Source organism: Pseudochaenichthys georgianus, chromosome 14 (genome assembly GCF_902827115.2).
Source record: "Pseudochaenichthys georgianus chromosome 14, fPseGeo1.2, whole genome shotgun sequence".
In the NCBI taxonomy this organism is placed as follows: domain Eukaryota; kingdom Metazoa; phylum Chordata; class Actinopteri; order Perciformes; family Channichthyidae; genus Pseudochaenichthys; species Pseudochaenichthys georgianus.
Window position 1 is genome coordinate 23,087,543 of NC_047516.1, and position 22,643 is coordinate 23,110,185.

A 22,643-nucleotide genomic window follows, 5' to 3' on the forward strand; every position below is an offset into this window, starting at 1 on the left:
AGCAGAGCCATGCCACCTCCACAGGACTCCAGCAGTGACAGAATGTCTGCGGACCCGGTCTTTCGGGGTTAGAGGGCTGGTGGCAGACAAAGCCCATAAAAACCATAACACCACGGAGACAGAGAAGAGGATCTACTTTAAGTTTGAGGATTTCTGGACAGAAGTGGATGCCGCTACAAAGGTAACTAAGTACAAATCAGACAATCAGGACGTTTGACTTATTTCAAACCCAGGGACTAACTTTGCTCTTGTAATTAGTGCTGCGAGTAATATAAGTATTGTCACTCTGCAGCGACAAGGGCAACAGACTGATTTTTGGAATGTGCCATGTGAGTTGCACAGTGTGCGATGTACTTCTAAATATACAGTTAGGGACACAGATGAGCTTCTTTAAGGTAACTGGAGCCTCCAGAACGTGGATAATGTGTCTCACACTCGGTTCAGTTCAGAGCTCTGACTGTGAGACAGACTGGGGCTGGATCCGTCTAGCCTCGAAGACAAGTTGTTGTTAGGAACCTTGACTCAATAGTATGAGGACTCAAATGCACAACCCAGAGACAAAAAAGGTTTGAAGAAAATAATCTTTAAAAAAGCAAAATCACTCTTTCAGAGGATATAACAAAATGTCAAAAGTAAAGCGCTCACATAGAGGACAAAAAGGCAAAACACTGAGTCTCTTAAACGATGGCTTGGATCTGACTTCTTGGAACGACGAACAAGACGAAGTGGCAGCTGACAAGGGGGGACAATTTATACATGAGGTAAGTGGGCACAGGTGGAAACAATCAGGGGCGGGGCAGACGCTGACGATGGCGGGAAAAATAACCAAGGCAGGAAGTAAAGGGACCTGGAATGAGACATGGTGAGTACAACATAAAACAGGAAGTGGAACATAAACTAAACTAACATGAAACATTCACAAACATGACAAAACTAACATATTTGACGGGACACACCAGTTGTACACAGAGTAGAGAACAAATAATAAGCATTTTAGTTTGAAACAAACAAAATTAAAGCATAAGGTTGGCGCTAAATCGTTTTTTGGACGGTGGGCAAATGAACCTCCGAGATGCAGCCCAATGGATGCTGATAATATTTGTGTTCTCCAGAGTCAGGCCATGAGGCCATGAGCAACCTTTATAGCAAAGAACGGGGCGATGCCACCAACTCTTTATACATTCATGTTCTGTACAGCTGAAGCCAACAATGTTTCTCAAAACGTACCGGGAGCAGAATGTCAGACGCGTTTAACTGTTTGCTGTTTAACAAGTGCTATAAATATAGTGAATGGTTCAAACTATTGTAGTGTTAATGTGGTAGGACAAAGGAGGTTAAGCCCGCCGCTGCTGCGTCTGTAAAGCCGGTGTGTCCTTGGGCAAGACACTTCACCTGAACTTGCTCCTGTGGGTATTGTCCACAGTACATGACCATTGCATGTATGATATGTGTAATGTGTATTTGTAAAGCGCTTTGAGCATCTGGAAAAGCGCTATAATAAATGTAAGGAATTAATTATTATTAAAGAGCTGCAACTAAATATGCAATGACAACCTTTAGTAACTCGCTAGTTCATGCTGTGCATCCATAGATAGAGATACCCTTAAGGTGTCAGCAACTCTCACAGTGCGACAAGACTTTGAAAGCTTGTTGCAGATAGAAGTTTGATTTGTACCTCAGCCGAACCAGAGGCACTATGATCATGCCTTTTTAGCTGCGACAGCAATGCAGGAACTCTTTTTACCCGTGTCAATGTGTGTGTCATGATGGCAAAATGTGTTCCTGAAGACAAAGCAAATACATCAATATACTACTGGCCGTGGAATTACAACTTCCAGGACCGTGATGCCATTGGGCCCAAAAATATGTTTTCCCCATAACTTCTACCCATAAAGAACAAATACTTTTTTTTTGGTTAAATCAACCCCAAGGTAGAACACATTTACAACCTTTATTTAAATCATTATTTCATAGAAGTTAGGAAAAGTAATCCAAAAGTTATTCTATGATGAACTCATATTTGCATTAGGAAGCTGAAACACGCTTGCTATATGGACCCCTAGATGCAGAAGAGCCGGCATATTGTATACCCTTAGGCCAGTGGTTTTCAAACTGTGGGGCGCGACCCCTGGTGGGTCGCGGAGGTACTGCAGGGGGGGCGGGAAGATTTTTTTATTTTATTATTTTCTCCTTTTAGCTTTTTTAAGCACCTTGAGATGACGTTGTTTTTTACCCTTCTCTTGCGTTTCGGGTCAAAAGTGACCGAATAACTTTTATTTTAATCATAAATATTGTGTTTTTCATCCAATTGTCTCAGTACCTTATGTTATCCTCCACAATACACTGAACATATACACTTGATGATCACCACTTGCATTGAACTTTGAGTGATTTATTCAACAGTGAAACACCCTTGATGTTTTCGGTCAGATTTGACCGCCATAGAAAATGAATGGGTTTGAGTATTATGTTCATCCTGCAGATGGAAAACTATATTTATACACAGGGGTGCACATAACTTTTTTGCCCTGGTTCTCAAAGGAGCACCTGGAGATGTTGCTTGGTGCTCATCCTTAAAATGAAATAAACCGTAACTTTTGAGGGGGTCTTGACTTTATTTGCCAGACACACGGCACTGAACACACATGCAGAGGTGAACACAGAACACACATGCAGAGGTGAACACAGAACACACGTGCAGAGGTGAACACAGAACACACATGCAGAGGTGAACACAGAACACACGTGCAGAGGTGAACACTGAACACACATGCAGAGGTGAACCCAGAACCGTGAACACAGAACACACATGCAGAGGTGAACACAAGACAACATTAGCACGACCAGTAATCCTACAAGCTGTCATCACTCCCTCCTGACTGTTCTCCTCACTGTCTTCCTCTCTGTCAGACATGGTAGCTGATGATGTAGGCCTACTGCCTTCTCTCTGGTGGAGTCTGCGATTAGCTGCTTGCATCCACAAGTCAACAGCTGGTTTTGGGTCGAAAGTCTCTGTTGTCATCTTAGACAAGTGGATGTAATCAAATAAGTGTGTGAACATAACCAATAACCTACCATAGCCAATAACAAATTAATGTAACTTATTTTATTTGTGTTGTTCATTCATATCTTATTTTACCAGTTAACATTTATTTATGCATTTTTTTTTCTCTCCAGTTTTAAAGGATATTTGTGGTTACTGTCCTATAGTACACATTGGAATGATTTAAAACCTGTTTATCCCAATAATTATAAAGGAGTGCCTTGGAAATATGTGTTTACATCAATTGTGATCAAACCGTTTGAACTTAGACTAAAGTGAACTATCTAAACACTCAAGAGTCCTTTACCTCACTGAGCTGTAGTATCAGCCTCTCAGTCTGACTGGAGAGGACTCTCCCTCCACATCATTGTAGACACATCTTCTTCTTATATCCGTAAGAGCAGCTAGCACCAGATGCAGGGGTGGCGGGTGTTGTGGGCTAGGGAAGGCTAAGCCTTCCCAAATATTTGTGTCACTGCATCCTGGTAAAATACAAATATAATGTATAATGTTTGTGTCTCTGACATTAGCGCTGCTAGCCACCTGTGCCCTGTACTACGAAGCCAGTTCAGCAGACCCTGGATATGTTTGAGTAACAAACTAACTAACAACAACAAACTAACAAACGAGATCTCGCTAAGCGATCCTACGACGCTGGTTAATATCAACTCGGTAAATCAAGCCAGGGCTTCTCTCACCAGCTGAGAGCGCGTTCACGTGAAAGGGGTGGGGTTAGCTACATTTGACCAATCACAAACAGGGACAAGTGTACCGACAGCGCAGCGTCATACTTCATTAATGAAAAGTAAACTAATATTAGACAAATATGAGCTTTAAACATCCATGACTTAAACATATCATCCAGGATACAACCCACAGAGTTGCACCTGCAAGGTGAATACAGAACAACTGGTTAAGAAATAACTCGGCCTACCGAGTGTTTGAAAACGTATAGTTTTATGATATCACTGCCCCGTCTAAGACACGAGTGGATCTGACTTTAATTACATTTGACTCGAGTGTTTCGTCAACATAATGTGTTGCTTAAAATAATACTTCTGCATACAGTATGTGACACTGTGAGTGTTGCACGGCCAGATACGGCTCAGCTGACTCAGATAAGGAAATATATGATAGGCCTATTATGATATTATATGATCGATGATGTAATATGAATGATAAGTGCGACACGTCAGCGTCTTCTCTGCATACGGCAGTTTAAACTGTATTTCCTTTATCCTGTAATATGACTTGAGAGATTTAAACTCCGCACACTGAGTTGATCTCTTTTCTATAGACGCCGGAGGCGGGCAGCGTCAGGTAAAAATAGGTAATTTAGCCTTCCCAAACCTGAGCCTCACGCGCCGCCTATGACCAGATTCTAATAACAACAGCGCCGGTACCGGTGCACCCTCGCTCGCTCCCACCATAGACTGTATATAGGCTCCCACACTCACTCGCACTTTGGCTGTGAGCTGCGGGTGCCAGATAAGCCAACATCCCCCATTTTCATCACTTACAGCGCCCATCGTACAGGGCAAATGAAACGTGTAACCGGGGTGAAAAGGGTGTCACATTTACTTAATTATGAATGTTGTTACATCAATACGGTGGCCCTGAAGTGCAAGACACCACAGCATTTCACAAAACACTACAGCATTTCACAAAACACCACAGCATTTCACAAAACACTACAGCATTTCACAAAACACTACAGCATTTCACAAAACACCACAGCATTTCACAAAACGCCACAGCATTTCACAAAACGCTACAGCATTTCACAAAACGCCACAGCATTTCACAAAACACCACAGCATTTCACAAAACACTACAGCATTTCACAAAACGCCACAGCATTTCACAAAACACCACAGCATTTCAGAAAACACCACAGCATTTCAGAAAACACCACAGCATTTCACATTGGACGGAAAGGGTATTCCTTTAGGGAGAACACTTCTTGTTTGTGATTGGACAGAGCCAGCCAGAGAAGCACTGCTGTGATTGGTTGTTTTTGCTGCCAGTCAAGAAATGACGCTTCGTGATTGGTCAACACCCGACAGCGAAATATGTCCCAACCATGGTCCCACAACGTATGGTCCCAACACATCAGCCGTTAGCACACACTCAGATCTCACAGCTCCTCATATCTGTTCAGAAACTGGACAAAAGTTAAACATGTACAAACCACAGATAGTCTATGTCATGGTGAATACAGTCGCTGCTTTATTTATGTCTGTATGATGTTGTTTTGTGGACGGAGCAGCTACAGGTTAGTTTAGCCTGATGAATCCGATTCAGAAAACACGCATTTTAAAAGCTTTTCGCCTGCCGTCTTGTCTGCAGACTTGTCAAAGCGTTAATTCATGGTTTTTACTAACTGCTATCAGTATGTAGTTACTTCGGCATCACTTTGAAACGTGTATTACAATTAAATCACGGTCACATATGTTCATTTTGTTGTAGGATTTACATGGAGATACGCCCCGTCCCCTCTCCAGCGCCTCTTGTTTGAATGACAGCATTGACAGGAGCAAACACAGCTGACAGCCGCGGTGAAACTCGAGCGATTAGAGCGATGCGAATATTGGGTGGTCTACCATAGTATTTACATGGAGATAAGCCCCTTAAAAACCATGAGTTAATAAAGCATTAATTCTGTATTTACTCCTGTCATTCAAACAAGACGCTGGAGAGGGGGCGGGCCGTATCTCCATGTAAATCCTATCGGAATCGGATCCATCAGGCTAAACTAACCTGTAGCTGCTCCGTCCACTCTCACAACAACGTCATACAGACATAAATAAAGCAGCGACTGTATTCACCATGACATAGACAGTCTGTGGTTTGTACATGTTTAACTTTTGTCCAGTTTCTGAACAGATATGAGGAGCTGTGAGCTCTGAGTGTGTGCTAACAGCTGAGCTAACGGCTGATGTGTTGGGCTAATCACAAGCATCATTTCTTGACTGGCAGCAAAAACAACCAATCACAGCAGTGCTTCTCTGGCTGGCTCTGTCCAATCACAAACAAGAAGTGTTCTCCCTAAAGGAATACCCTTTCCGTCCAATGTGAAATGATGTGGCGTTTTCTGTAATGCTGTAGTGTTTTGTGAAATGCTGTGGTGTTTTGTGAAATGCTGTGGCGTTTTCTGTAATGCTGTAGTGTTTTGTGAAATGCTGGGGTGTTTTGTGAAATGCTGTGGCGTTTTCTGAAATGCTGTGGTGTTTTCTGAAATGCTGTAGTGTTTTCTGAAATGCTGTGGTGTCTTGCACTTCAGGGCCACCGTACCTCAAGGCCGAAAATTAGGATGAGCCCCAACGGTCAAAAATGTTTTTTTCCCTCCCAGAACTGTCAGCGCAGAGCCTCCCCAGATCTGGCGCCCTAGGCGAACATCTATTACGCTAGTGCTGAGGGCCGGCCCTGAGTTCATATCATCGGTTCATATGTAACTCGCAAATATATTTCTCTCTCTCTTCTCTCTCCTCCCTTCACTCTCTTCCTCTCTCTCTCTCTCTCAATGTTGGTACGCAAATGCGCCTTTTTTCAAATGACACGGTGCTCTTTTTTTGCATGTGCACCTGCGCACCAGTTATGTGCAGCCCTGTATACACACACGCACGCACACACACACGTTACGGGAACTTCTCCCTTTCTCACGCTGTATGTTACAATGTATCATACCTTCTCACATGTGCGAGCTCTGTGCCCCTCAACACAAACCTCTCACTTTCTCGCGCTAACTGCGCCTCCCTTACTGAGTCTCAAGCAGTTATATTTGTGCCTTGCTCACCTTTGACTCATTGACACAATGAGCAGGCGACCGATTAGGCGATTTTCTGTACGAGGGGCTCTGGACACATTTTTGAACCAGATGAAGAGGAGATAGAGGAAGATGTCTCAGAAATGGAAGACAACAGCGATCCAGACTATGAGCCTACAACAGACCAGGGGCCTATACTACGAACCTGGTTCAACCTAACCTGGATATGTTTGAGTTAGCCGGTTGGCCTGATCCAAAGCATACGCGCTCTCGCTAAACTGTACTACGACGCTGGTTATCAAGTGGATCGCTCAAGCCAGCCGTGTCCTATCTAGTTAGGTCCGCGTTCACATGAAAGGGGTGGTATCTGGAGCATTCGACCAATCACAAACATGGAGAAGCGTACTGACAGCACAGCGTCATACTTCCTGAATGAAAAGTGAACTTTAATACTAGTCAAAAATGAAGAAGTTAAACGTTAAACATCCATGACTTAAACACTTTATGCAGGATAAAACGATCTGACTTTAATTACATTTGTCTCGAGTGTTTCGTCAACTTATGTGTTGCTTAAAATAATACTTCTGCATACAGTATGTGACACTGTGAGTGTTGCACGGCCAGATACGGCTCAGCTGACTCAGATAAGGAGATATATGATACATTATGAAGTGATATGCCGCGGACTGCACTTAATGTACTCTGATCCGGTTACTTATGTTGTGGCCGATATTTAAGTAAGCTTTCTTAACACTAATGTTATAATAGTCAGATTGCTCTGAAGATGGAGGTGATATTCTATTAATGTTCACGTTCACACAGTCGGTGATTTTTGCCGGCCGTCTTTCCTGCGACGGCAGTTTTTCTGTATTTCCTTTCTCCTGTAATATGACTTGATCGCTTTAAACTCCGCACACTGAGCTCTGATTGGTCAGCAGGCGGTGCTTTCACTGAGTTGAGCTCTTAGCCTGCAACCTAACCTGGTCCCGACCAGGTTAGCTGCTTAGCATATATTACCATGGAGATCTAGCCTGCTAAAAAGAGAACCAGCTTCGGATGACCGGAAAGCCGGAGTTTTCCCTGAATTTAGCCGGCTAAGCGAAAATCCTGCTTCGCAGTATACCCCCCAGGAAGAGGCCCCTGAGGGAGAGGCCCCGCCCCTGAGGGAGAGGCCCCTGAGGGAGTGGCCCCTGAGGGAGAGGCCCCTGAGGAAGAGGCCCCTGAGGGAGTGACCCCTGAGGGAGAGGCCCCTGAGGGAGAGGCCCCTGAGGGAGAGGAGCCTGAGGGGACATTCCACAATTTTGCATTGCCAAATTGTGAGCACACGTGAGCACACACACACACACACACACAAACGTTCTGTTATGGTATATTTCTCTCTTTCAGTAAATGTTCATTGAAGAAAACGGTATCAGTGTCTTATTTTATATTCATCACAGTGAATGCTGAACTTGATGGGCCCACCGGTGGGTCCGGACCATGGCATGAAACACTGGCTTTCTTGTATCAAATCAATACATCCCACACATCTTTGGAACGGGAAGAATCTCAGCTACAACACTAACTAAAGCATTTCCATCTCCAGTAAACACAGCCTACATGGCAAGCATTTCTATAATATACTGTAATGTAAAATAAGCACTATCTTTGAACTTACTGCCAAATATAATATGAAATTCACCCCTGGGGGGTATACTGCGAAGCAGGATTTTCGCTTAGCCGGCTAAATTCAGGGAAAACTCCGGCTTTCCGGTCCTACGAAGCTGGTTCTCTTTTTAGCAGGCTAGATCTCCATGGTAATATATGCTAAGCAGCTAACCTGGTCGGGACCAGGTTAGGTTGCAGGCTAAGAGCTCAACTCAGTGAAAGCACCGCCTGCTGACCAATCAGAGCTCAGTGTGCGGAGTTTAAAGCGATCAAGTCATATTACAGGAGAAAGGAAATACAGAAAAGCTGCCGTCGCAGGAAAGACGGCCGGCAAAAATCACCGACTGTGTGAACGTGAACATTAATAGAATATCACCTCCATCTTCAGAGCAATCTGACTATTATAACATTAGCGTTAAGAAAGCTTACTTAAATATCGGCCACAACATAAGTAACCGGATCAGAGTACATTAAGTACAGTCCGCGGCATATCACTTCATAATGTATCATATATTTTATTATCTGAGTCAGCTGAGCCGTATCTGGCCGTGCAACACTCACAGTGTCACATACTGTATGCAGAAGTATTATTTTAAGCAACACATTAAGTTGACGAAACACTCGAGACAAATGTAATTGAAGTCAGATCGTGTTTTAGACGGGGCAGTGATATCATAAACCTGTTAATGTACGCATTCAAACACTTGTTCTGTTACCAGCTGTATTCACCTTGCAGGTGCAGCTATGTGGCTTTTATCCTGGATAAAGTGTTTAAGTCATGGATGTTTAAAGTTTAACTTCTTCATTTTTGACTAGTATTAAAGTTCACTTTTCATTCAGGAAGTATGACGCTGCGCTGTCAGTATGCTACTCCATGTTTGTGATTGGTCGAATGCTCCAGATACCACCCCTTTCATGTGAACGCGCACCTAACTAGATAGGACACGGCTGGCTTGAGCGATCCACTTGATAACCAGCGTCGTAGGACAGTTTAGCGAGAGCGCGTATGTTTTGGATTAAGCCAACCGGCTAACTCAAACATATCCAGGTTAGGTTGAACCAGGTTCGCAGTATAGGCCCCTGGTGTCATTCTGTCTGTCATCCCTTGATTCTACTTGCTTTGACTGTGCAAATGAGATGTCAACCATCACAATTGGATAAGGGGTTCCAGAGATATCACTGTGCAAAACACGCCGGTCAATTTTGACCGAAAATAGCATGGGAAGGGTGGTAGGACCTAACGCAAGAGAAGGGTAAAAGTGTGCAATATAAATCAAATGTATTATTATTATTATTATTATTATTATTATTCAATTGTAAACAAACACTGCTCGAAAATATCTCATTGGTCCGAGAGCTGTGGGCAAAATGCTGCCTTTTGCAACATCCTACTTGTGTGCGAAAGGCTTTTCTTGCTGCCATCAAAACGAAATACAGATCAAAGCTGAACATTGAGAATGAACTGAGAGGCCGTCTCAAAACAACAGCCCCAGGTTGAGAAGATCTGCGAGGGAGAGCAAGCACACACAAGTCATTGATAGGCTATGTGTGGAATAGGAATGGTAAAGTGATGTGATCGTTTGCAACCTGCAGTAGAAATAATAGTTCATTAATATATTTTCCTTAAAGAAATTTGAATTTAAAAATCTACTACTAGGGAAGAAGGCCTGCTAGTTTTAATTAGGCCAAATTAATTCACAGCATCTATTACAAGCACTTTTGTTCATGTGTAATCCATAATAAAATATACAATTATTGGATCTTTGTATCTTATTATTATTATTAGAGAAAATGTAATGTTTTTACTATTGATGCTCCGATCGCCAATTTCGGGGCCGATCACCGGAATCAGTATCGGCCGATACCGATCGCCGATCCGATCGAGTGGGCGGGGCCTAAATGGAAGATTTAAACATCACTTTAAATCTTCCATTTAAAGTGATGTTTAAACTCAGTTAGTGGGGCTCATTCACTGGAGCTTCCACAAACAACAATCAACTTAATTATTACATTCAAATGATGTACATTATTCAAGTTTACATTCACTTTGGAGAATAACACGGGAGAAATGAGCGGAAGCGCTCTCTTTTCCTCTCTCCCTCTCTCTCTCTCCTGAAACCTTCCGAGTAAATCGCCAGAACGCCGACACCTCCTCATCTCCACCGCTCCCATGTTTTATTTTGTGTTTCCATAAGTTAGTCTCTCTGCGTTACTGCGCTGGGCTAATGCTGATGCTAATAATGCTAATGCGAGGATAATAAAATGGCGGCTTCACAACACTTTTTGGGAGTTTTACGGGGCGTGGTTTGCAATCCGCCCAGCCAATCAGACATAGGAACCTTTTTCTCCCACGAAAGTACCTGCTTTCTAGCAGGGAAGGAAAAGGAGGTAAAAAAGGTTCCGATGAACTCATTTGAGTTCCGGCTCTTTTTGGTGTGAACGCGACATTTCGGAACTATATCGGAACTAAAATGGGAAAAGTACTGCGGTGTGAACGCGGCTCTTCATTCAAGCTTTCTTCACTTTGAGAACCACTGAGTTTATCATTGGCATAACTGGGGAACCTGCCTCCAACTGGCAGGATTTGGCATCACAGCCTGTGATTCTGTAGCAAGATGGTCTCTAATTTTCTTTCTCCTTTTGTTTTTTAACAACTGCATTACTGCCAATACATACAATCTCCCAGCTTGTTTTCTACCTACATTTAAACCTATGTAAATACAAACGTACTAACCTAGGGGAAATGTAGTTTTAAATCCAGTGAAAATGCTTCCAGATTTTGTCTGACAGAGACCTCTTCACTTCCTGCCCTGCCAAACCCCCCATACATAAACATGCTCACACAGAGGGAAGTCATGCCGTGTGCATTAGTCTACTAGCACTGTGCACGTGGGATTCCTGTCATGAATGGGCAGCAACAAACACATTTCTGTGGGACTATTTCTATTTAAAATGTTATTTAATCTGAACATTTAATCTGATTTCAACAGCAGTGTGGAGTCAAACAGTCCAAGTCTCCTGAGAGTCACATGTTTTTTTTCACAAGGATTCACAGTCTCCCCTTGTCAGTTGTTGCCTTTTCCAGAAGGGATCATTCATTGGTTGCACAGAGCAACAAGCCCCATGACCGGCTCCTCCCAGCCAAGTAATTAATGCCCCTGCTTTCACTTCTTTTCCCGCTCCTCCACTGCAGAACACCATTGTTAAATCCCTCTCCACGAGCACACATGTGCTTCGGCTTGAGAGTGGAGTTCAATGTCTGCTCACCTCCCCCACAGCAAACCCACTGATAGCGACCAATCAGTGGGTTTCCCTTGATTATCACTATCCGAGGTGATAATCACGGCAACACCCTTTACGCTTCCACCAGTTTTTTGCGACATGTGTCAGACTTTATACTTCAATTAGACACAACCCGATGGAATTCCTCCATAATTAGCATTTGGAAATCCAACATGATATACTACAGAATATGAATCACAAGGGGAAATACATGTGTTTGCTCCCACTATGTTTTTGTACATGTCTGTGTCATATCTTTAGATTAGCATCAGTGGACATCATTAGTCCTTTTGCCGGCTCAGCTAGGATAAGCTCGGTTAGACTATGTTATTGATTGACAAACAAGGATCGCATTCAGCCACCAAACACAGACTGTGCAACAACATAATCTTATTTTAAATGAATCAATACATCGGTTTACTCTGGGTTGCAATACATATACATGTCTGGGGGGGAAATATGTGTTCATTGAGAGTGTCCTGATGTGTTGTACTCCCATTTGAATTTGTGGTGCGTCTAGTGGTTTGTGTGAATGAGTTAGAGAGGGAGAAAGAGAGGGAGAGGGGGAGGGAGGAGGGAGGGTTGTGGTGGGAGGCGATGGAGCAAGTGTTTCCTCGTACTGACCAGGAATATAGCGCATATATAAGATGAATTCGAAGGAAGGGGGTTACTGCCAGACACGCCGCGTTGGCTCTGCATTATCAGCCACACACGGCTGATCTCTGGACCCTCAGGTTGAGCAACACAACAAGAAGGCAGGCAGCTTCAAGATCAGTCAGAAACAAAGGCAGGGTAGAGGAGAGACGTGGATCCAAGAAAGCCAAAGCCAAAAAGAAAGAGCAACATCAGGCTGAGCTGTGACAGTGACGGGGGAAAGCAGCTGTGGTCAAATAGAGTTAAACATTGACAGGGGCTCTCTGTGAGGTACGATGGCTGGGAGAACTTTTTTTTTCGGGTTTTGGGGAGGAGTATGAAAGATTTAGGCGGGTGAGGGGGGGTCAGAGGCAGGGGTCCGGCAGGGAGTAATTGTGGTGACAGTCAGTGCAAGGGGAAAGGACTCATGTGAGAACCAGAGGAATTAAAACATAGGGACAAAGAGAAGGAAGAGAGCTGGCAGACCCTAAACAGGACTTCAGAATGGGTGTGAAGAGCAAGGCGGCGGTGGCTATCTTGGTGCTGCTGCTGTTCCTCGGCTCCCTGTGGCTCCGTGAGTATTTCGGTGTTTGTGTTCAGGCTTCTAGGTTGTGCTGCTAATCTAAACAATCCCTCCCTTGTTTGAAATGCATACGCTACATATCAGGAATGTGTCACATGGACAGGCTGCTGCTGTTGAATCAAGCATGGGGGTCACGCCAGAGTTTTTTGCCCACTCTAAAATCTTTCTAACAACATCACAGAAGTATTTCCATGCATGGTTTCACATGTTATTGAATTGGGAGATGATACTGTTGCGCCTATGTTTTTACATGAGGTGTTATCAGTCACATAAGATCAACTATGGCTGACATATAGACTTTACTGTGATTTTGTAGACAAAGTTTCTTGTATTCCTCACAAGGATTCTATTGCAAATTACAACTAATCTCTACAGCGTGTTGAAGGAATATTTGGATATTTGCTTGGCTTAAATTACAGAATGGCAATATAAAGTTCAGCACATCATAACATGAACACTTCTTTGCCATTTAGATCCATTCCTCAATGGACTGGTAAGCTGTTTAGCAATGTCCAAACTGGGACCATGTGACTTTTCTTTTCTAGCTTGGATTACATTTAAAGATTTGAGAGATGTGAAGTTTCTGAAGGGACATTTCATTTGGGAGCATGAACGAGCCAACTTCCCACCCTAGTAGTAATAACTCAATTAAGAAACATGTATTTAGATACGCCTCTTAGTCTGTAGTGGCAAACATCTCTGTTAAAATGTTTGGCAACTCCTACGGTAACAGGCAAGTTAGAAATGTATTTTCGGGCTTCGAGTTGTATTTGAAATGAATGTTTGGTATCTTAAAGAGGCTAACTAGACGAGCTGTCTGACAGGAAGCTTGGATCTTTTAGGGAAGCTTTTTACTGCCAGCTTTGTGGCTTCTGGTTGTAAGGGGGTCGGCTACACTGGTCCCTATGTGTGTGGTCTGGCCTCTGAGGGAATGACATGAGGAACAGCTTACCCTGAATTTACTCAGGAATATGCCACAGTTTAATTGAACAAGGCATGCTGGTAAATGACAAATATTCAACAAGTTAAAGGCTCTGATTTGTTAAAAGGCTTAGATGCATGACGTGTGCTGAGGAAGTCAGTGTTGGAGATGAGCACTTAAACTCAGAGGGTTTGCTTTGTCACTTGTTAAAAAAAGAAGATAAAAACTCATAAACATGCTGTCAAAAAGGACCTTATATCGCCTGTCATCATAAACATCAACCGTTTTCTACTCCTGGGGAAAATGTACTGACCATTAATCTATTTCACAGCAATGTCGTGAATTTCCACTGAAGTTAAGATAAAAAAAAAAAAAAAACTATGTTTCAGGAAATAAGAATAGGAAGCATGAACATTGTAAAAATGTAGAAAAATAATTAGATAATAACCATGTCCACAAATTCTCCAAAGCAGGAACAATGTGCAACAACCATAGCTCTTTGTCTTTCAGCTACTGTGTACTAAGTGCAATGAATCAATATAAAAAATAAACTGGGTCTGCCATTTACTAGCTTGTTTGTTTTTAACCCTTGTGTGGTGTTCGGGTTTTCAATGAATACAAAAAAATATAAGGATATATTTGTTCAACCTGAAACTCATGGCCGGGCCTTATTTATTGTGAAGGACATGTGGAATTGTTTTTTCCACTTGTGAAAAAATGCCCACCCGCATTTATATCCTTCATAAGAGGTTCGGGTCAATCTGACCCAGATACAATACCAGGACAGACAGAGAAAAACACACAGAAACTAAAGACACACACGTCACACACATACACAATTGTATGCATAGAGAAGCTGTTTGATCCTGTTTTTCCTTGATCTTTACCCTTTGTAGCGTGTACACAAAACTATCCTAGAACATTATAAACATTTTAGATCTTCCAGAAATGTATAAACATTTTAAATGTTCTCGCACTGTCCCCCTCGCACCTGCACGCCGGAGGAGGGACTAAACAGAGACATAACCTCACATTACAGTGTGTAGTGCAGAACTACAATTATCTACCAGCAAAATGGCCAAAAGATATTCTGCTCAGAGCCTTGGAGCTAATAATGGACGAGAGTGAGTGGAATGCATTAGAGGAACACGGTGAAGTGGAACAGGAAGACATTTCTGAAGATGAGGATAATGTGGAGGTAAACTCAGAATTTGACAGCGAATTGGAAGATGAACTTGACTCAGAGCCAGCTGCTGGAAGACCCCCACAGCCAGCCACTGGAGGACCCCCACAGCCACATTAAAAATAATGAACATTAATGAAAAAATGTTTCATTTACATTTGTCCTAGAAAAGCATGAGCAAAATGTAAACCTAGTTTTTATTACAGTGTATTTTTTTTAAACATATAACATTGTTATCACAAAAAACGATGGACACTTCCATTGTTAAATTTGACCCGAACATTACCAAAGGGTGCGGAATGTGAACACAACACAAGGGTTCAATAGAATAACAGATCTGCTACATGACAGGGATGCTTGTTAATGAGCCATGAGAAATACTTTCATCTAATTTAAAACGGGTTTAAATCGATATGTTGTATAATCAAAAGTCAATGCGACACAATGGGGTCACTCACAGAAAGTAATCACCTGAATCGGCAGCCTTTTGGTTCAATGGAGATTTAGGCTGCGGCCCCACGAGGACGAAAACGGCTAAACGCATAGGATTAACGCAAACGCAATCGCAAACGGCTTCCATCCACATGCAATAATTATCTGGATAGTGTCTGCCCACACGAGACCGCTCCGTTTAGCTCCAACCGCTGGAGAAGCTGCAGTACATATGCCGAGCCTGTACGTGGCGCTGTAACTTCCTCCACAAAAGCAGCGAAGAAGCATGGTTGTCATGGTTGCCCTTCTGTTTATTCTCCGCGGTGGGGGCCGAGGGAACCGGGCAGAGTTTTTCGCCAGTCAGCGTGTATTAAAGTTGAAATCTTCCGGACACAATTATAAAAGTGCCGGTCAAAGGTCTTCTTTGTTATTTATTGAGCTTTAAAACAAATGAATAACGACTCTATAATATAATGATAAAATACACGGAGCCTCTCTTTTTCCTCCCTCTCTTCAGACAGCGTCAGTGTCTGTCTCATGCAGCAGCTCATCCAGTAATGAGTGACCCGGCCGACAGTAAAAATAAACATTGTTATAACTAGTTTAGGGAGTTTGAGAGGTAATTAAAATAGCTAAGGGTGATGATCTGACTTGAAGTGTGTGTTTTGCTGCAGCGGGAGGAGCTGCAGGGGAGCAGAGCTGCGTGTCTCCGTCCTGTCAGATTAGACCTAGATAAATAATCTGAATTCAGGGTGCAGTTTACTTTGACGCGGGGGTGAGCAGCAGAGGTGGGGAGAGGCGGGGCTATTGCCTCATCATTATTGCTGTAGATGTTGCACAAACAACTGTAGCATGGTCAATAGCGTCCGGAGCACGATAGCAACTCTGCGATCCGCCATTGTTGTTGTTGTTGGTGGCGAAACACTTCAGCACTGGCGCGGGGTAAACGGAGGTGAGCAGAAGAGGTGGGGAGAGGCGGGGCTATTGCGCAATCACTATCAGTGATCTGAAAATGTCCGTATAGGGCGCACACACGGAGCCGTTTGACCCCCCAGAGAGCTGCGTATGCCTTTCTATCCACCTTGGGACCCGTTGTCGTTTCCTCAGTCGTTTAGTGCCATATTCGGTCGTCCTCGTAGGGCCGAACGGTCTATATGACACTAAACAGTAACGCAAACGACCGAATTCGTCCTTGTGGGGCCGCAGCCTTAGTGACTTCCTCAAAGCTCATTGTTTAGCCATCTGGCTTCAACTGTATACTGTGTGTCTGTTCACTATCACTACACAGTCGAAGCAGGAAGCAGTTTTCAGTGAAAAGGCTAAACAATCTCGAGTTTGAGCTGGCAGATAAAGAGTCGGTGATAGCATTAGCAACACACAGACAGAGCTAACATAACAGAATATATTTGACTTACATTCACAGAAGTCCAGAAATACGACTTCTTCTTCGTCTTTTGTTGTTGTTTTCTTCTTCTTCTTCTTCTTCTTCTTCTTCTTCTTCTTCTTCTTCTTCTTCTTCTTCTTCTTCTTCTTCTTCTTCTTCTTACTATTTTGTTAACGCTGTATTATACCACTTAGTCTATCGGTAAATGTTGCTTTGCATAGGCTGTATGTTTCTTATTGAACCAGATTGTATACACGGTAAATAAACCGAGTTTTTTTGTCCGCCATATTACCTTTAACCGTGCTCTCTTCTGCCCCCAAGTGGTCAGAAAAACAACAGTTATTACAAGTTTAATGATGTCCCATAATAACCAATAATTAAAGGTGGGGTAGGTAAGTTTCAGAAACCGGCTCGAGTGCACTAAAATTTGAAAGTCCACAGCCGAAAAGAATCCGCCCCTTCCTTCAGACTTCCTTACAGAGCACCTCCTTTTGAAAGTGGCCGCCTGTTGCTGGCGAGGAAGTACTGCTGCAATGATGCACGCCCAATGACGGCACGCCCAATGAGGGCACGAGATACATGTGTGCGTGCACGAGATGGAAGGCAATCCAATCCATTTTTTTATGGATTTGTTGTCAAAGCACTTAAGATATTCATTGCTATCGGGATGTTAAGACCATTCCATGGAATATAACAAAAAGTGTAAATCGAGGAGGTTTCTGAAATGTACCTACCCCACCTTTAATATGGAAATACAAACCTGTAAATATTTAATTGTATTAGTTAAATGCACCCACAGCTTATATTGTCCTTGTGTTTGCAACATTATCAAAAAAATAAGTCTCTGCTTCAGTCGAAAAGTGTTTATGAACCGTAACAGAGATGTTCTCTTGTTTCTCTTGACTTTGTTTCATTGCAGACGGAGGTTTGGATTACCACTGGGATTCCTGTTTAAAGGGTTATAATCAGGGGAACACGGTAAGAGCAAATGCAAATTATAAAGCACTTATTACTAGATCTCCTCCATAAGGCTTTTGTGAAGCAGATGGCTAATTTAAATGTGGTGAATCACTTCCTCTCTCTCCCTCTCTCTCTCTCTCTCTCTCTCCCTGTCCCCCATCCCCCACACACACTCACACACCTCCCATCCCCCACTGGCAGCTCCACAACCAGCTGTACAACAGCAGTGGGGCCGATGGAGCCGAGGGGTTACAGGTGATCGAGGGGTGCCCGGGTCAGACCTTCCAGGTGTCCATGCTGCTGTCCCACCTGAAGGCTGCATCTGAACTCACAGCCGACATCCTGCTGCAGCCGTACCTGTTCAGCTGGGACGAGCTCGTCAGGTAACATTGTGTGATAGTTTAAATATGCATTTAAAGAACTGTATGTGCTCATGTGTTTCATTGTTGGTGTATCAGAAATCAGAAACAGGTTTATTACCAGGTAGGTTGACACGTACGAGGAATTTGACTTGGTATCGTGGTGCATACATAAAATCAAAATAAACATTTAAAAACACAGAGAACAAAAATAGTCAAATGAAAAATAAAATAAAGCAGTATTTACATTGAAATAGAATGGAATACAATATAAAATATGTGCAGTAAAAAAAGAGCTACCGCCTGAATATGCTTCATGAAAGGCAGGTTTTCCTATAAATAAGATCTCTGACAGAAGACACATTTTGATACTGAATATCTTGGTTCTTCGGTTAATATTAGCTGTCCAGCTGGGACAAGCTCATGAGGTATCAGACCTGGGGAGTACATGTAACAGGATTACGTTATCAGATTACAAAAACATGTTACTGAGATAACTGTTAAATTTCTCAAAATCGGGGATGACTAGCAGGAATGTTTCAAAAACTAAAAAGACGCTTATAGTGTTTGTTGTAAAAGGATCAGATTGTATTCTTTGCTGTACTGTTGTTTAAGCTAATACTTTGAGTGTGAATCTACCTACTGCCTGAATTACTCTATCGTTTTCAAGCCTTTCGTTAGTTAGTTCTTCTTTTAATTAGGTGAACCTATGTGTCCATAAAATAGTTTGTGTGTGCTTAAAGGTGGGGTAGGTAACTTTGAGAAACCGGCTCGAGAAACACTTTTTGTTATATTCCATGGAATGCTCTTAACATCCCGATAGCAATGAATATCTGAAGTGCTTTGACAAAAAATCCATAAAAAGCTGTAGTACTGTAAAAAGCACGACCAATAATTTTAGCCAGCCCGGCTAAAGTAACTGGATGGCCTACCTGCCTGTCAGCCTTCCATCTGTGCACAAACTTATCTCGTGCCCTCATTGGTCATGTGCGCGTTCGTGTGTGTTGGAGGAGGGGCTCTGTAAGGAAGTGGCAGATTTTTTACGGCTGTGTATTTTCAAATTCTAGCGCACTCGAGCTGGTTTCTCCAAAATTACCTACCCCACCTTTAACTATGTGTTTTAAACTAACATGGAGAATTTTCTGTCAGCTCAGATTTTATTTCTGCTTTTTTAAACTGTAGAATGTGAATAGGCTACTTCCTGAATATGTTCCTTGGTTTGTTCTTTTCTAAGGTTACAATGTTCTTACATAATACATTGGTTACAATCGACAACGCTACCGATGACTTTAACTTACATCATGTAACTAGTAATTGTACCAGAACACTTTGTTAAAGTAACCCTCCGAACCCTGGGTGAAGTCATCAGATACAGAGTCATTTACAGACAGTTAGAATGGAGTATCTTATGGTTTATGGCATGATATGGACTCTGAAGATAATTCATCCTACTCTTTGTGACTCCTCCAGGTTTATGGAAGCTTTGGGACCGATGGTGGGGCTGATATCGAACGAGATAGAAACCAAGACCTCTATAATCCGCCAACTGGCCCTGTTGGCAGAAGCGGACCCTGAAGCAGAGCTGGTGGGCCCGGATATACACTCAATAAACGGAGAGGTCACAGAAACTGGGGAAAAGACTGATAAGGAGGCCTCACAACCCACTGGTGCTTACCACTCTGTGCGCACCATGATCTGGACAGAGCTGGGCCGAGGGCAGGTGAACTTCCACCACCAGACGGACTCTGGGTGTCGAACTCTCCTCCGATTGCACCGCGCTTTGCTCTGGCTGAAGCTCTTCCTGGAGAAACTGTCAGAAACACCAGTGGCTGGTCGGCTCAGGAGCCCCTCGGTGCTCTGCAGAGAGGCGTATCAGGGGACCCTCGCTCACCACCACACATGGTTCGTCCGCAAGGCCGCAGAGCTGGCCTTCATCGCCATGCCGGAGCGGGCTTTCTTCTTCCGACTGGTGTGTGTGCAGAACCAGGAGGAGCTGAGCATGTTGCTAAAAAGAGTGGTACGATCCCTGGGAGAGGTTTACGACAGGACGCAGAGTGCCTTGGAAGAAAATGGCATGCTGGACTTGCCCTAGAAAATAAAAAATGGCTGTGAGACTTGACCATATTTGCACTGTCTTCAAGATATCCTGGGCATCACAGCTACAAAACGTGGTGCTAACTTAAATGGCCTTTTTACTGCTGGAATTCATACGTTCCATATTTTTCCTCCAAACCAAAGTGCTGCGTCAACAATCAACTGATACTGAAAGTGTGTTTGCTTTCGATCTGTAGACATTCCTTATCACATTTTATGAGATCACATCTCAACACCGTAAGGGCAGCTGATGATGCATCTAGGCTGGCTTTGAATTATTTAAGCAGGTGCACAGATAAGCTAAACACCACTGTAACCTTTGTTTAGCTTAGGATGTGCTGGAGATCAGCGCAGGGGGGGTGATTTTGTAATTTATTGATTTGTGTTTTTGTGCCAACCCCTGCTCACATGTGATTTTTTTATATTCAGAATATTATTGAAATAATGCTTGGTGATTTTGTATGCTACCTCAAAAACTGACTAGGTCTAGCTGCCTTGTAGCCCTTAAATCTGGGACCAATCTATCATGATTTAAGAGGTTTTACAGAACAAATCAACAAGGGCTGAGAAAAGGACAATCCAGTACTGAAATGCAACTGTAGTGTGAGTGTGGAGAATTGATTGTTCCTGTTTTATATTGTAAATGGTTGAATGATGTCCAGAATGATTAAATATCTTTAAAAAGAGAAAAGAGAGAGAAAAGAGAGAATCTAGTTGGCTCGTTTCTGTGTGGTCCAGTAATGTGATAACATAGACATTGAAATGCCACTGAACTGTGCAGTGATGCCTACCGTCCAGCAGAGGCTCCACTGCTCTTCCACACACATCTCCATTTCCCAACATACATGTAATGGTGGATATAATCTGCTGTCGGAAAAAAGACAGGATTTCTAACCGCAATACAAATGCTTTCCCTCTCATTATTACACTTTGTCAGAAAAATATAGATTTATATATTTTTTTAAAGTCATGATCTGAAAGATATCAATGGATTGCTTATTTTTTAATATCTTTGATATGTAGAATGTTTAACATGGATAATTGTGTGGAGGTATCGGTCACCTATACGCTACTCTTGATCAGACTATTTTAAACCCACAAATACCTCTAATGCCACGTAATCCCATGGCTATCTACCTTTCTGTGAACTGTGCTCAGTCTTTCTAGGAGATGGTGAGGGAAGGAGATAAGGATAGAGTCTGAAGGAGAGAAACGGAGAGGGATGGCTGAAGGTCAGAGAGAGGAAGTGCTCCTCGGCTGTAATCTCGTCAAGCAGCTGGAGGCAGAATATAGGGAAGCAAAGTCCTAAAGGACAGAAAGAACAGCCCAATCTAAAACTGAACTCACACGTCTGAGTTTGACTTCAATCTGTGATCGTTGACCTGTGATGTGTTAGGAGGATGACATTTCCACTACGTACTCTAACACCTCTCAGGGGCTGTTCTAGGGGGGGGGGGGGGGGGGGGGTGCCCCTGTAACACTTACCTTTGACCCCTCTGAGCCCCCCCCTCACAAAGAGTAATCTATGATAGTGATATTTTGATATTTTTTTCAATAATTGAATTAAAGAAAATTGTCAGTAAGTTAATGAAAAACATTATGTTACCAAAACAAATAACAGAAAGTGTTAAGAAACAACATAAAAACAAAGTCTGGCTGAATCAATTATATGTATATGTATTCCCCAGTTTTTAATATACTTAAAGTACCAAAAGTAAAAGTAGTGATTGTGCAGATTGTTCCTTTTCAGAATAATATATGATATGTTTTATAATGATTGATCAGTAAAGTGTTCTCAAAGCTGGTAAAGGTGCAGCTAGTTTGAATGACTTTGTATACTGCAGGGTAGCTTGTGAATGTACTCCAGGTGGAACTAAAGTCTGATTTAAGAGTTAATTATATTTCACACCATTCATCCAGATCTGTAAAGTAACTCAAGGTATTAAATAAATGTAGTGGAGTAAAAGTACAAAGTAGCATAACGTAGAAATACTCCAGCACCTCAAAAGTGTACTGAAGTACAGTACTTGAGTAAATGTACTTAGTTACTTCACACCTCTGTTACTCACACAGATAGCATGTGTCAGTGTGAGAGTTAAACTCAGGAGTTCAGTGGTGCTGTAGGCCGAGGATTACAGAGAATGAGATTACTTTAGATTACCTGACGCTGCTTTTGACATTGACTAGCTTCCTTTTCTGTCCACCTTACTGCCGTACTAAATGTGACCTGACTCAACATCAGATTTTCACTACAACGTTATTGTAAAAATAATTCACGATTTGTTGCGATAAAAATGATATCTCTCTGACCGTATTAAACTTTGTCTATTGTGCGTTTTGGTAAAATGCTTGTAA

General features: G+C 42.7%; 1 protein-coding gene across 2 annotated transcripts; it reads left to right on the forward strand.

Moving 5' to 3' along the window:
* The first annotated feature begins 12,793 nt into the window (after nucleotides 1-12,793).
* gltpd2b (glycolipid transfer protein domain containing 2b) lies at nucleotides 12,794-20,976 on the forward strand. Of its 2 annotated transcripts, none has more exons than XM_034098324.2 (4): nucleotides 12,794-12,945; nucleotides 17,795-17,853; nucleotides 18,037-18,218; nucleotides 19,665-20,976. In XM_034098324.2, exons 1-4 carry the CDS (start codon nucleotides 12,876-12,878, stop codon nucleotides 20,284-20,286), a joined length of 933 nt encoding a protein of 310 aa, XP_033954215.1. In that variant the 5' UTR covers nucleotides 12,794-12,875; the 3' UTR covers nucleotides 20,287-20,976. The 2 variants fall into 2 exon arrangements, with proteins under 2 accessions (XP_033954215.1, XP_071061572.1); XM_071205471.1 differs by lacking the exon at nucleotides 12,794-12,945 and adding an exon at nucleotides 15,524-16,443.
* Nucleotides 20,977-22,643: the final 1,667 nt, after the last annotated feature.

Excerpts from the sequence above, each read along its gene's own strand:
- gltpd2b (XM_071205471.1), top strand. The coding sequence starts at position 16,344 with ATGGTCAATAGCGTCCGGAGCACGATAGCAACTCTGCGATCCGCCATT. Across the intron at positions 16,444-17,794 it reads CTGGCGCGGGGTAAACGGAG|ACGGAGGTTTGGATTACCAC; the intron begins GTGAGCAGAAGA and ends GTTTCATTGCAG. Across the intron at positions 17,854-18,036 it reads GTTATAATCAGGGGAACACG|CTCCACAACCAGCTGTACAA; the intron begins GTAAGAGCAAAT and ends CCCCACTGGCAG.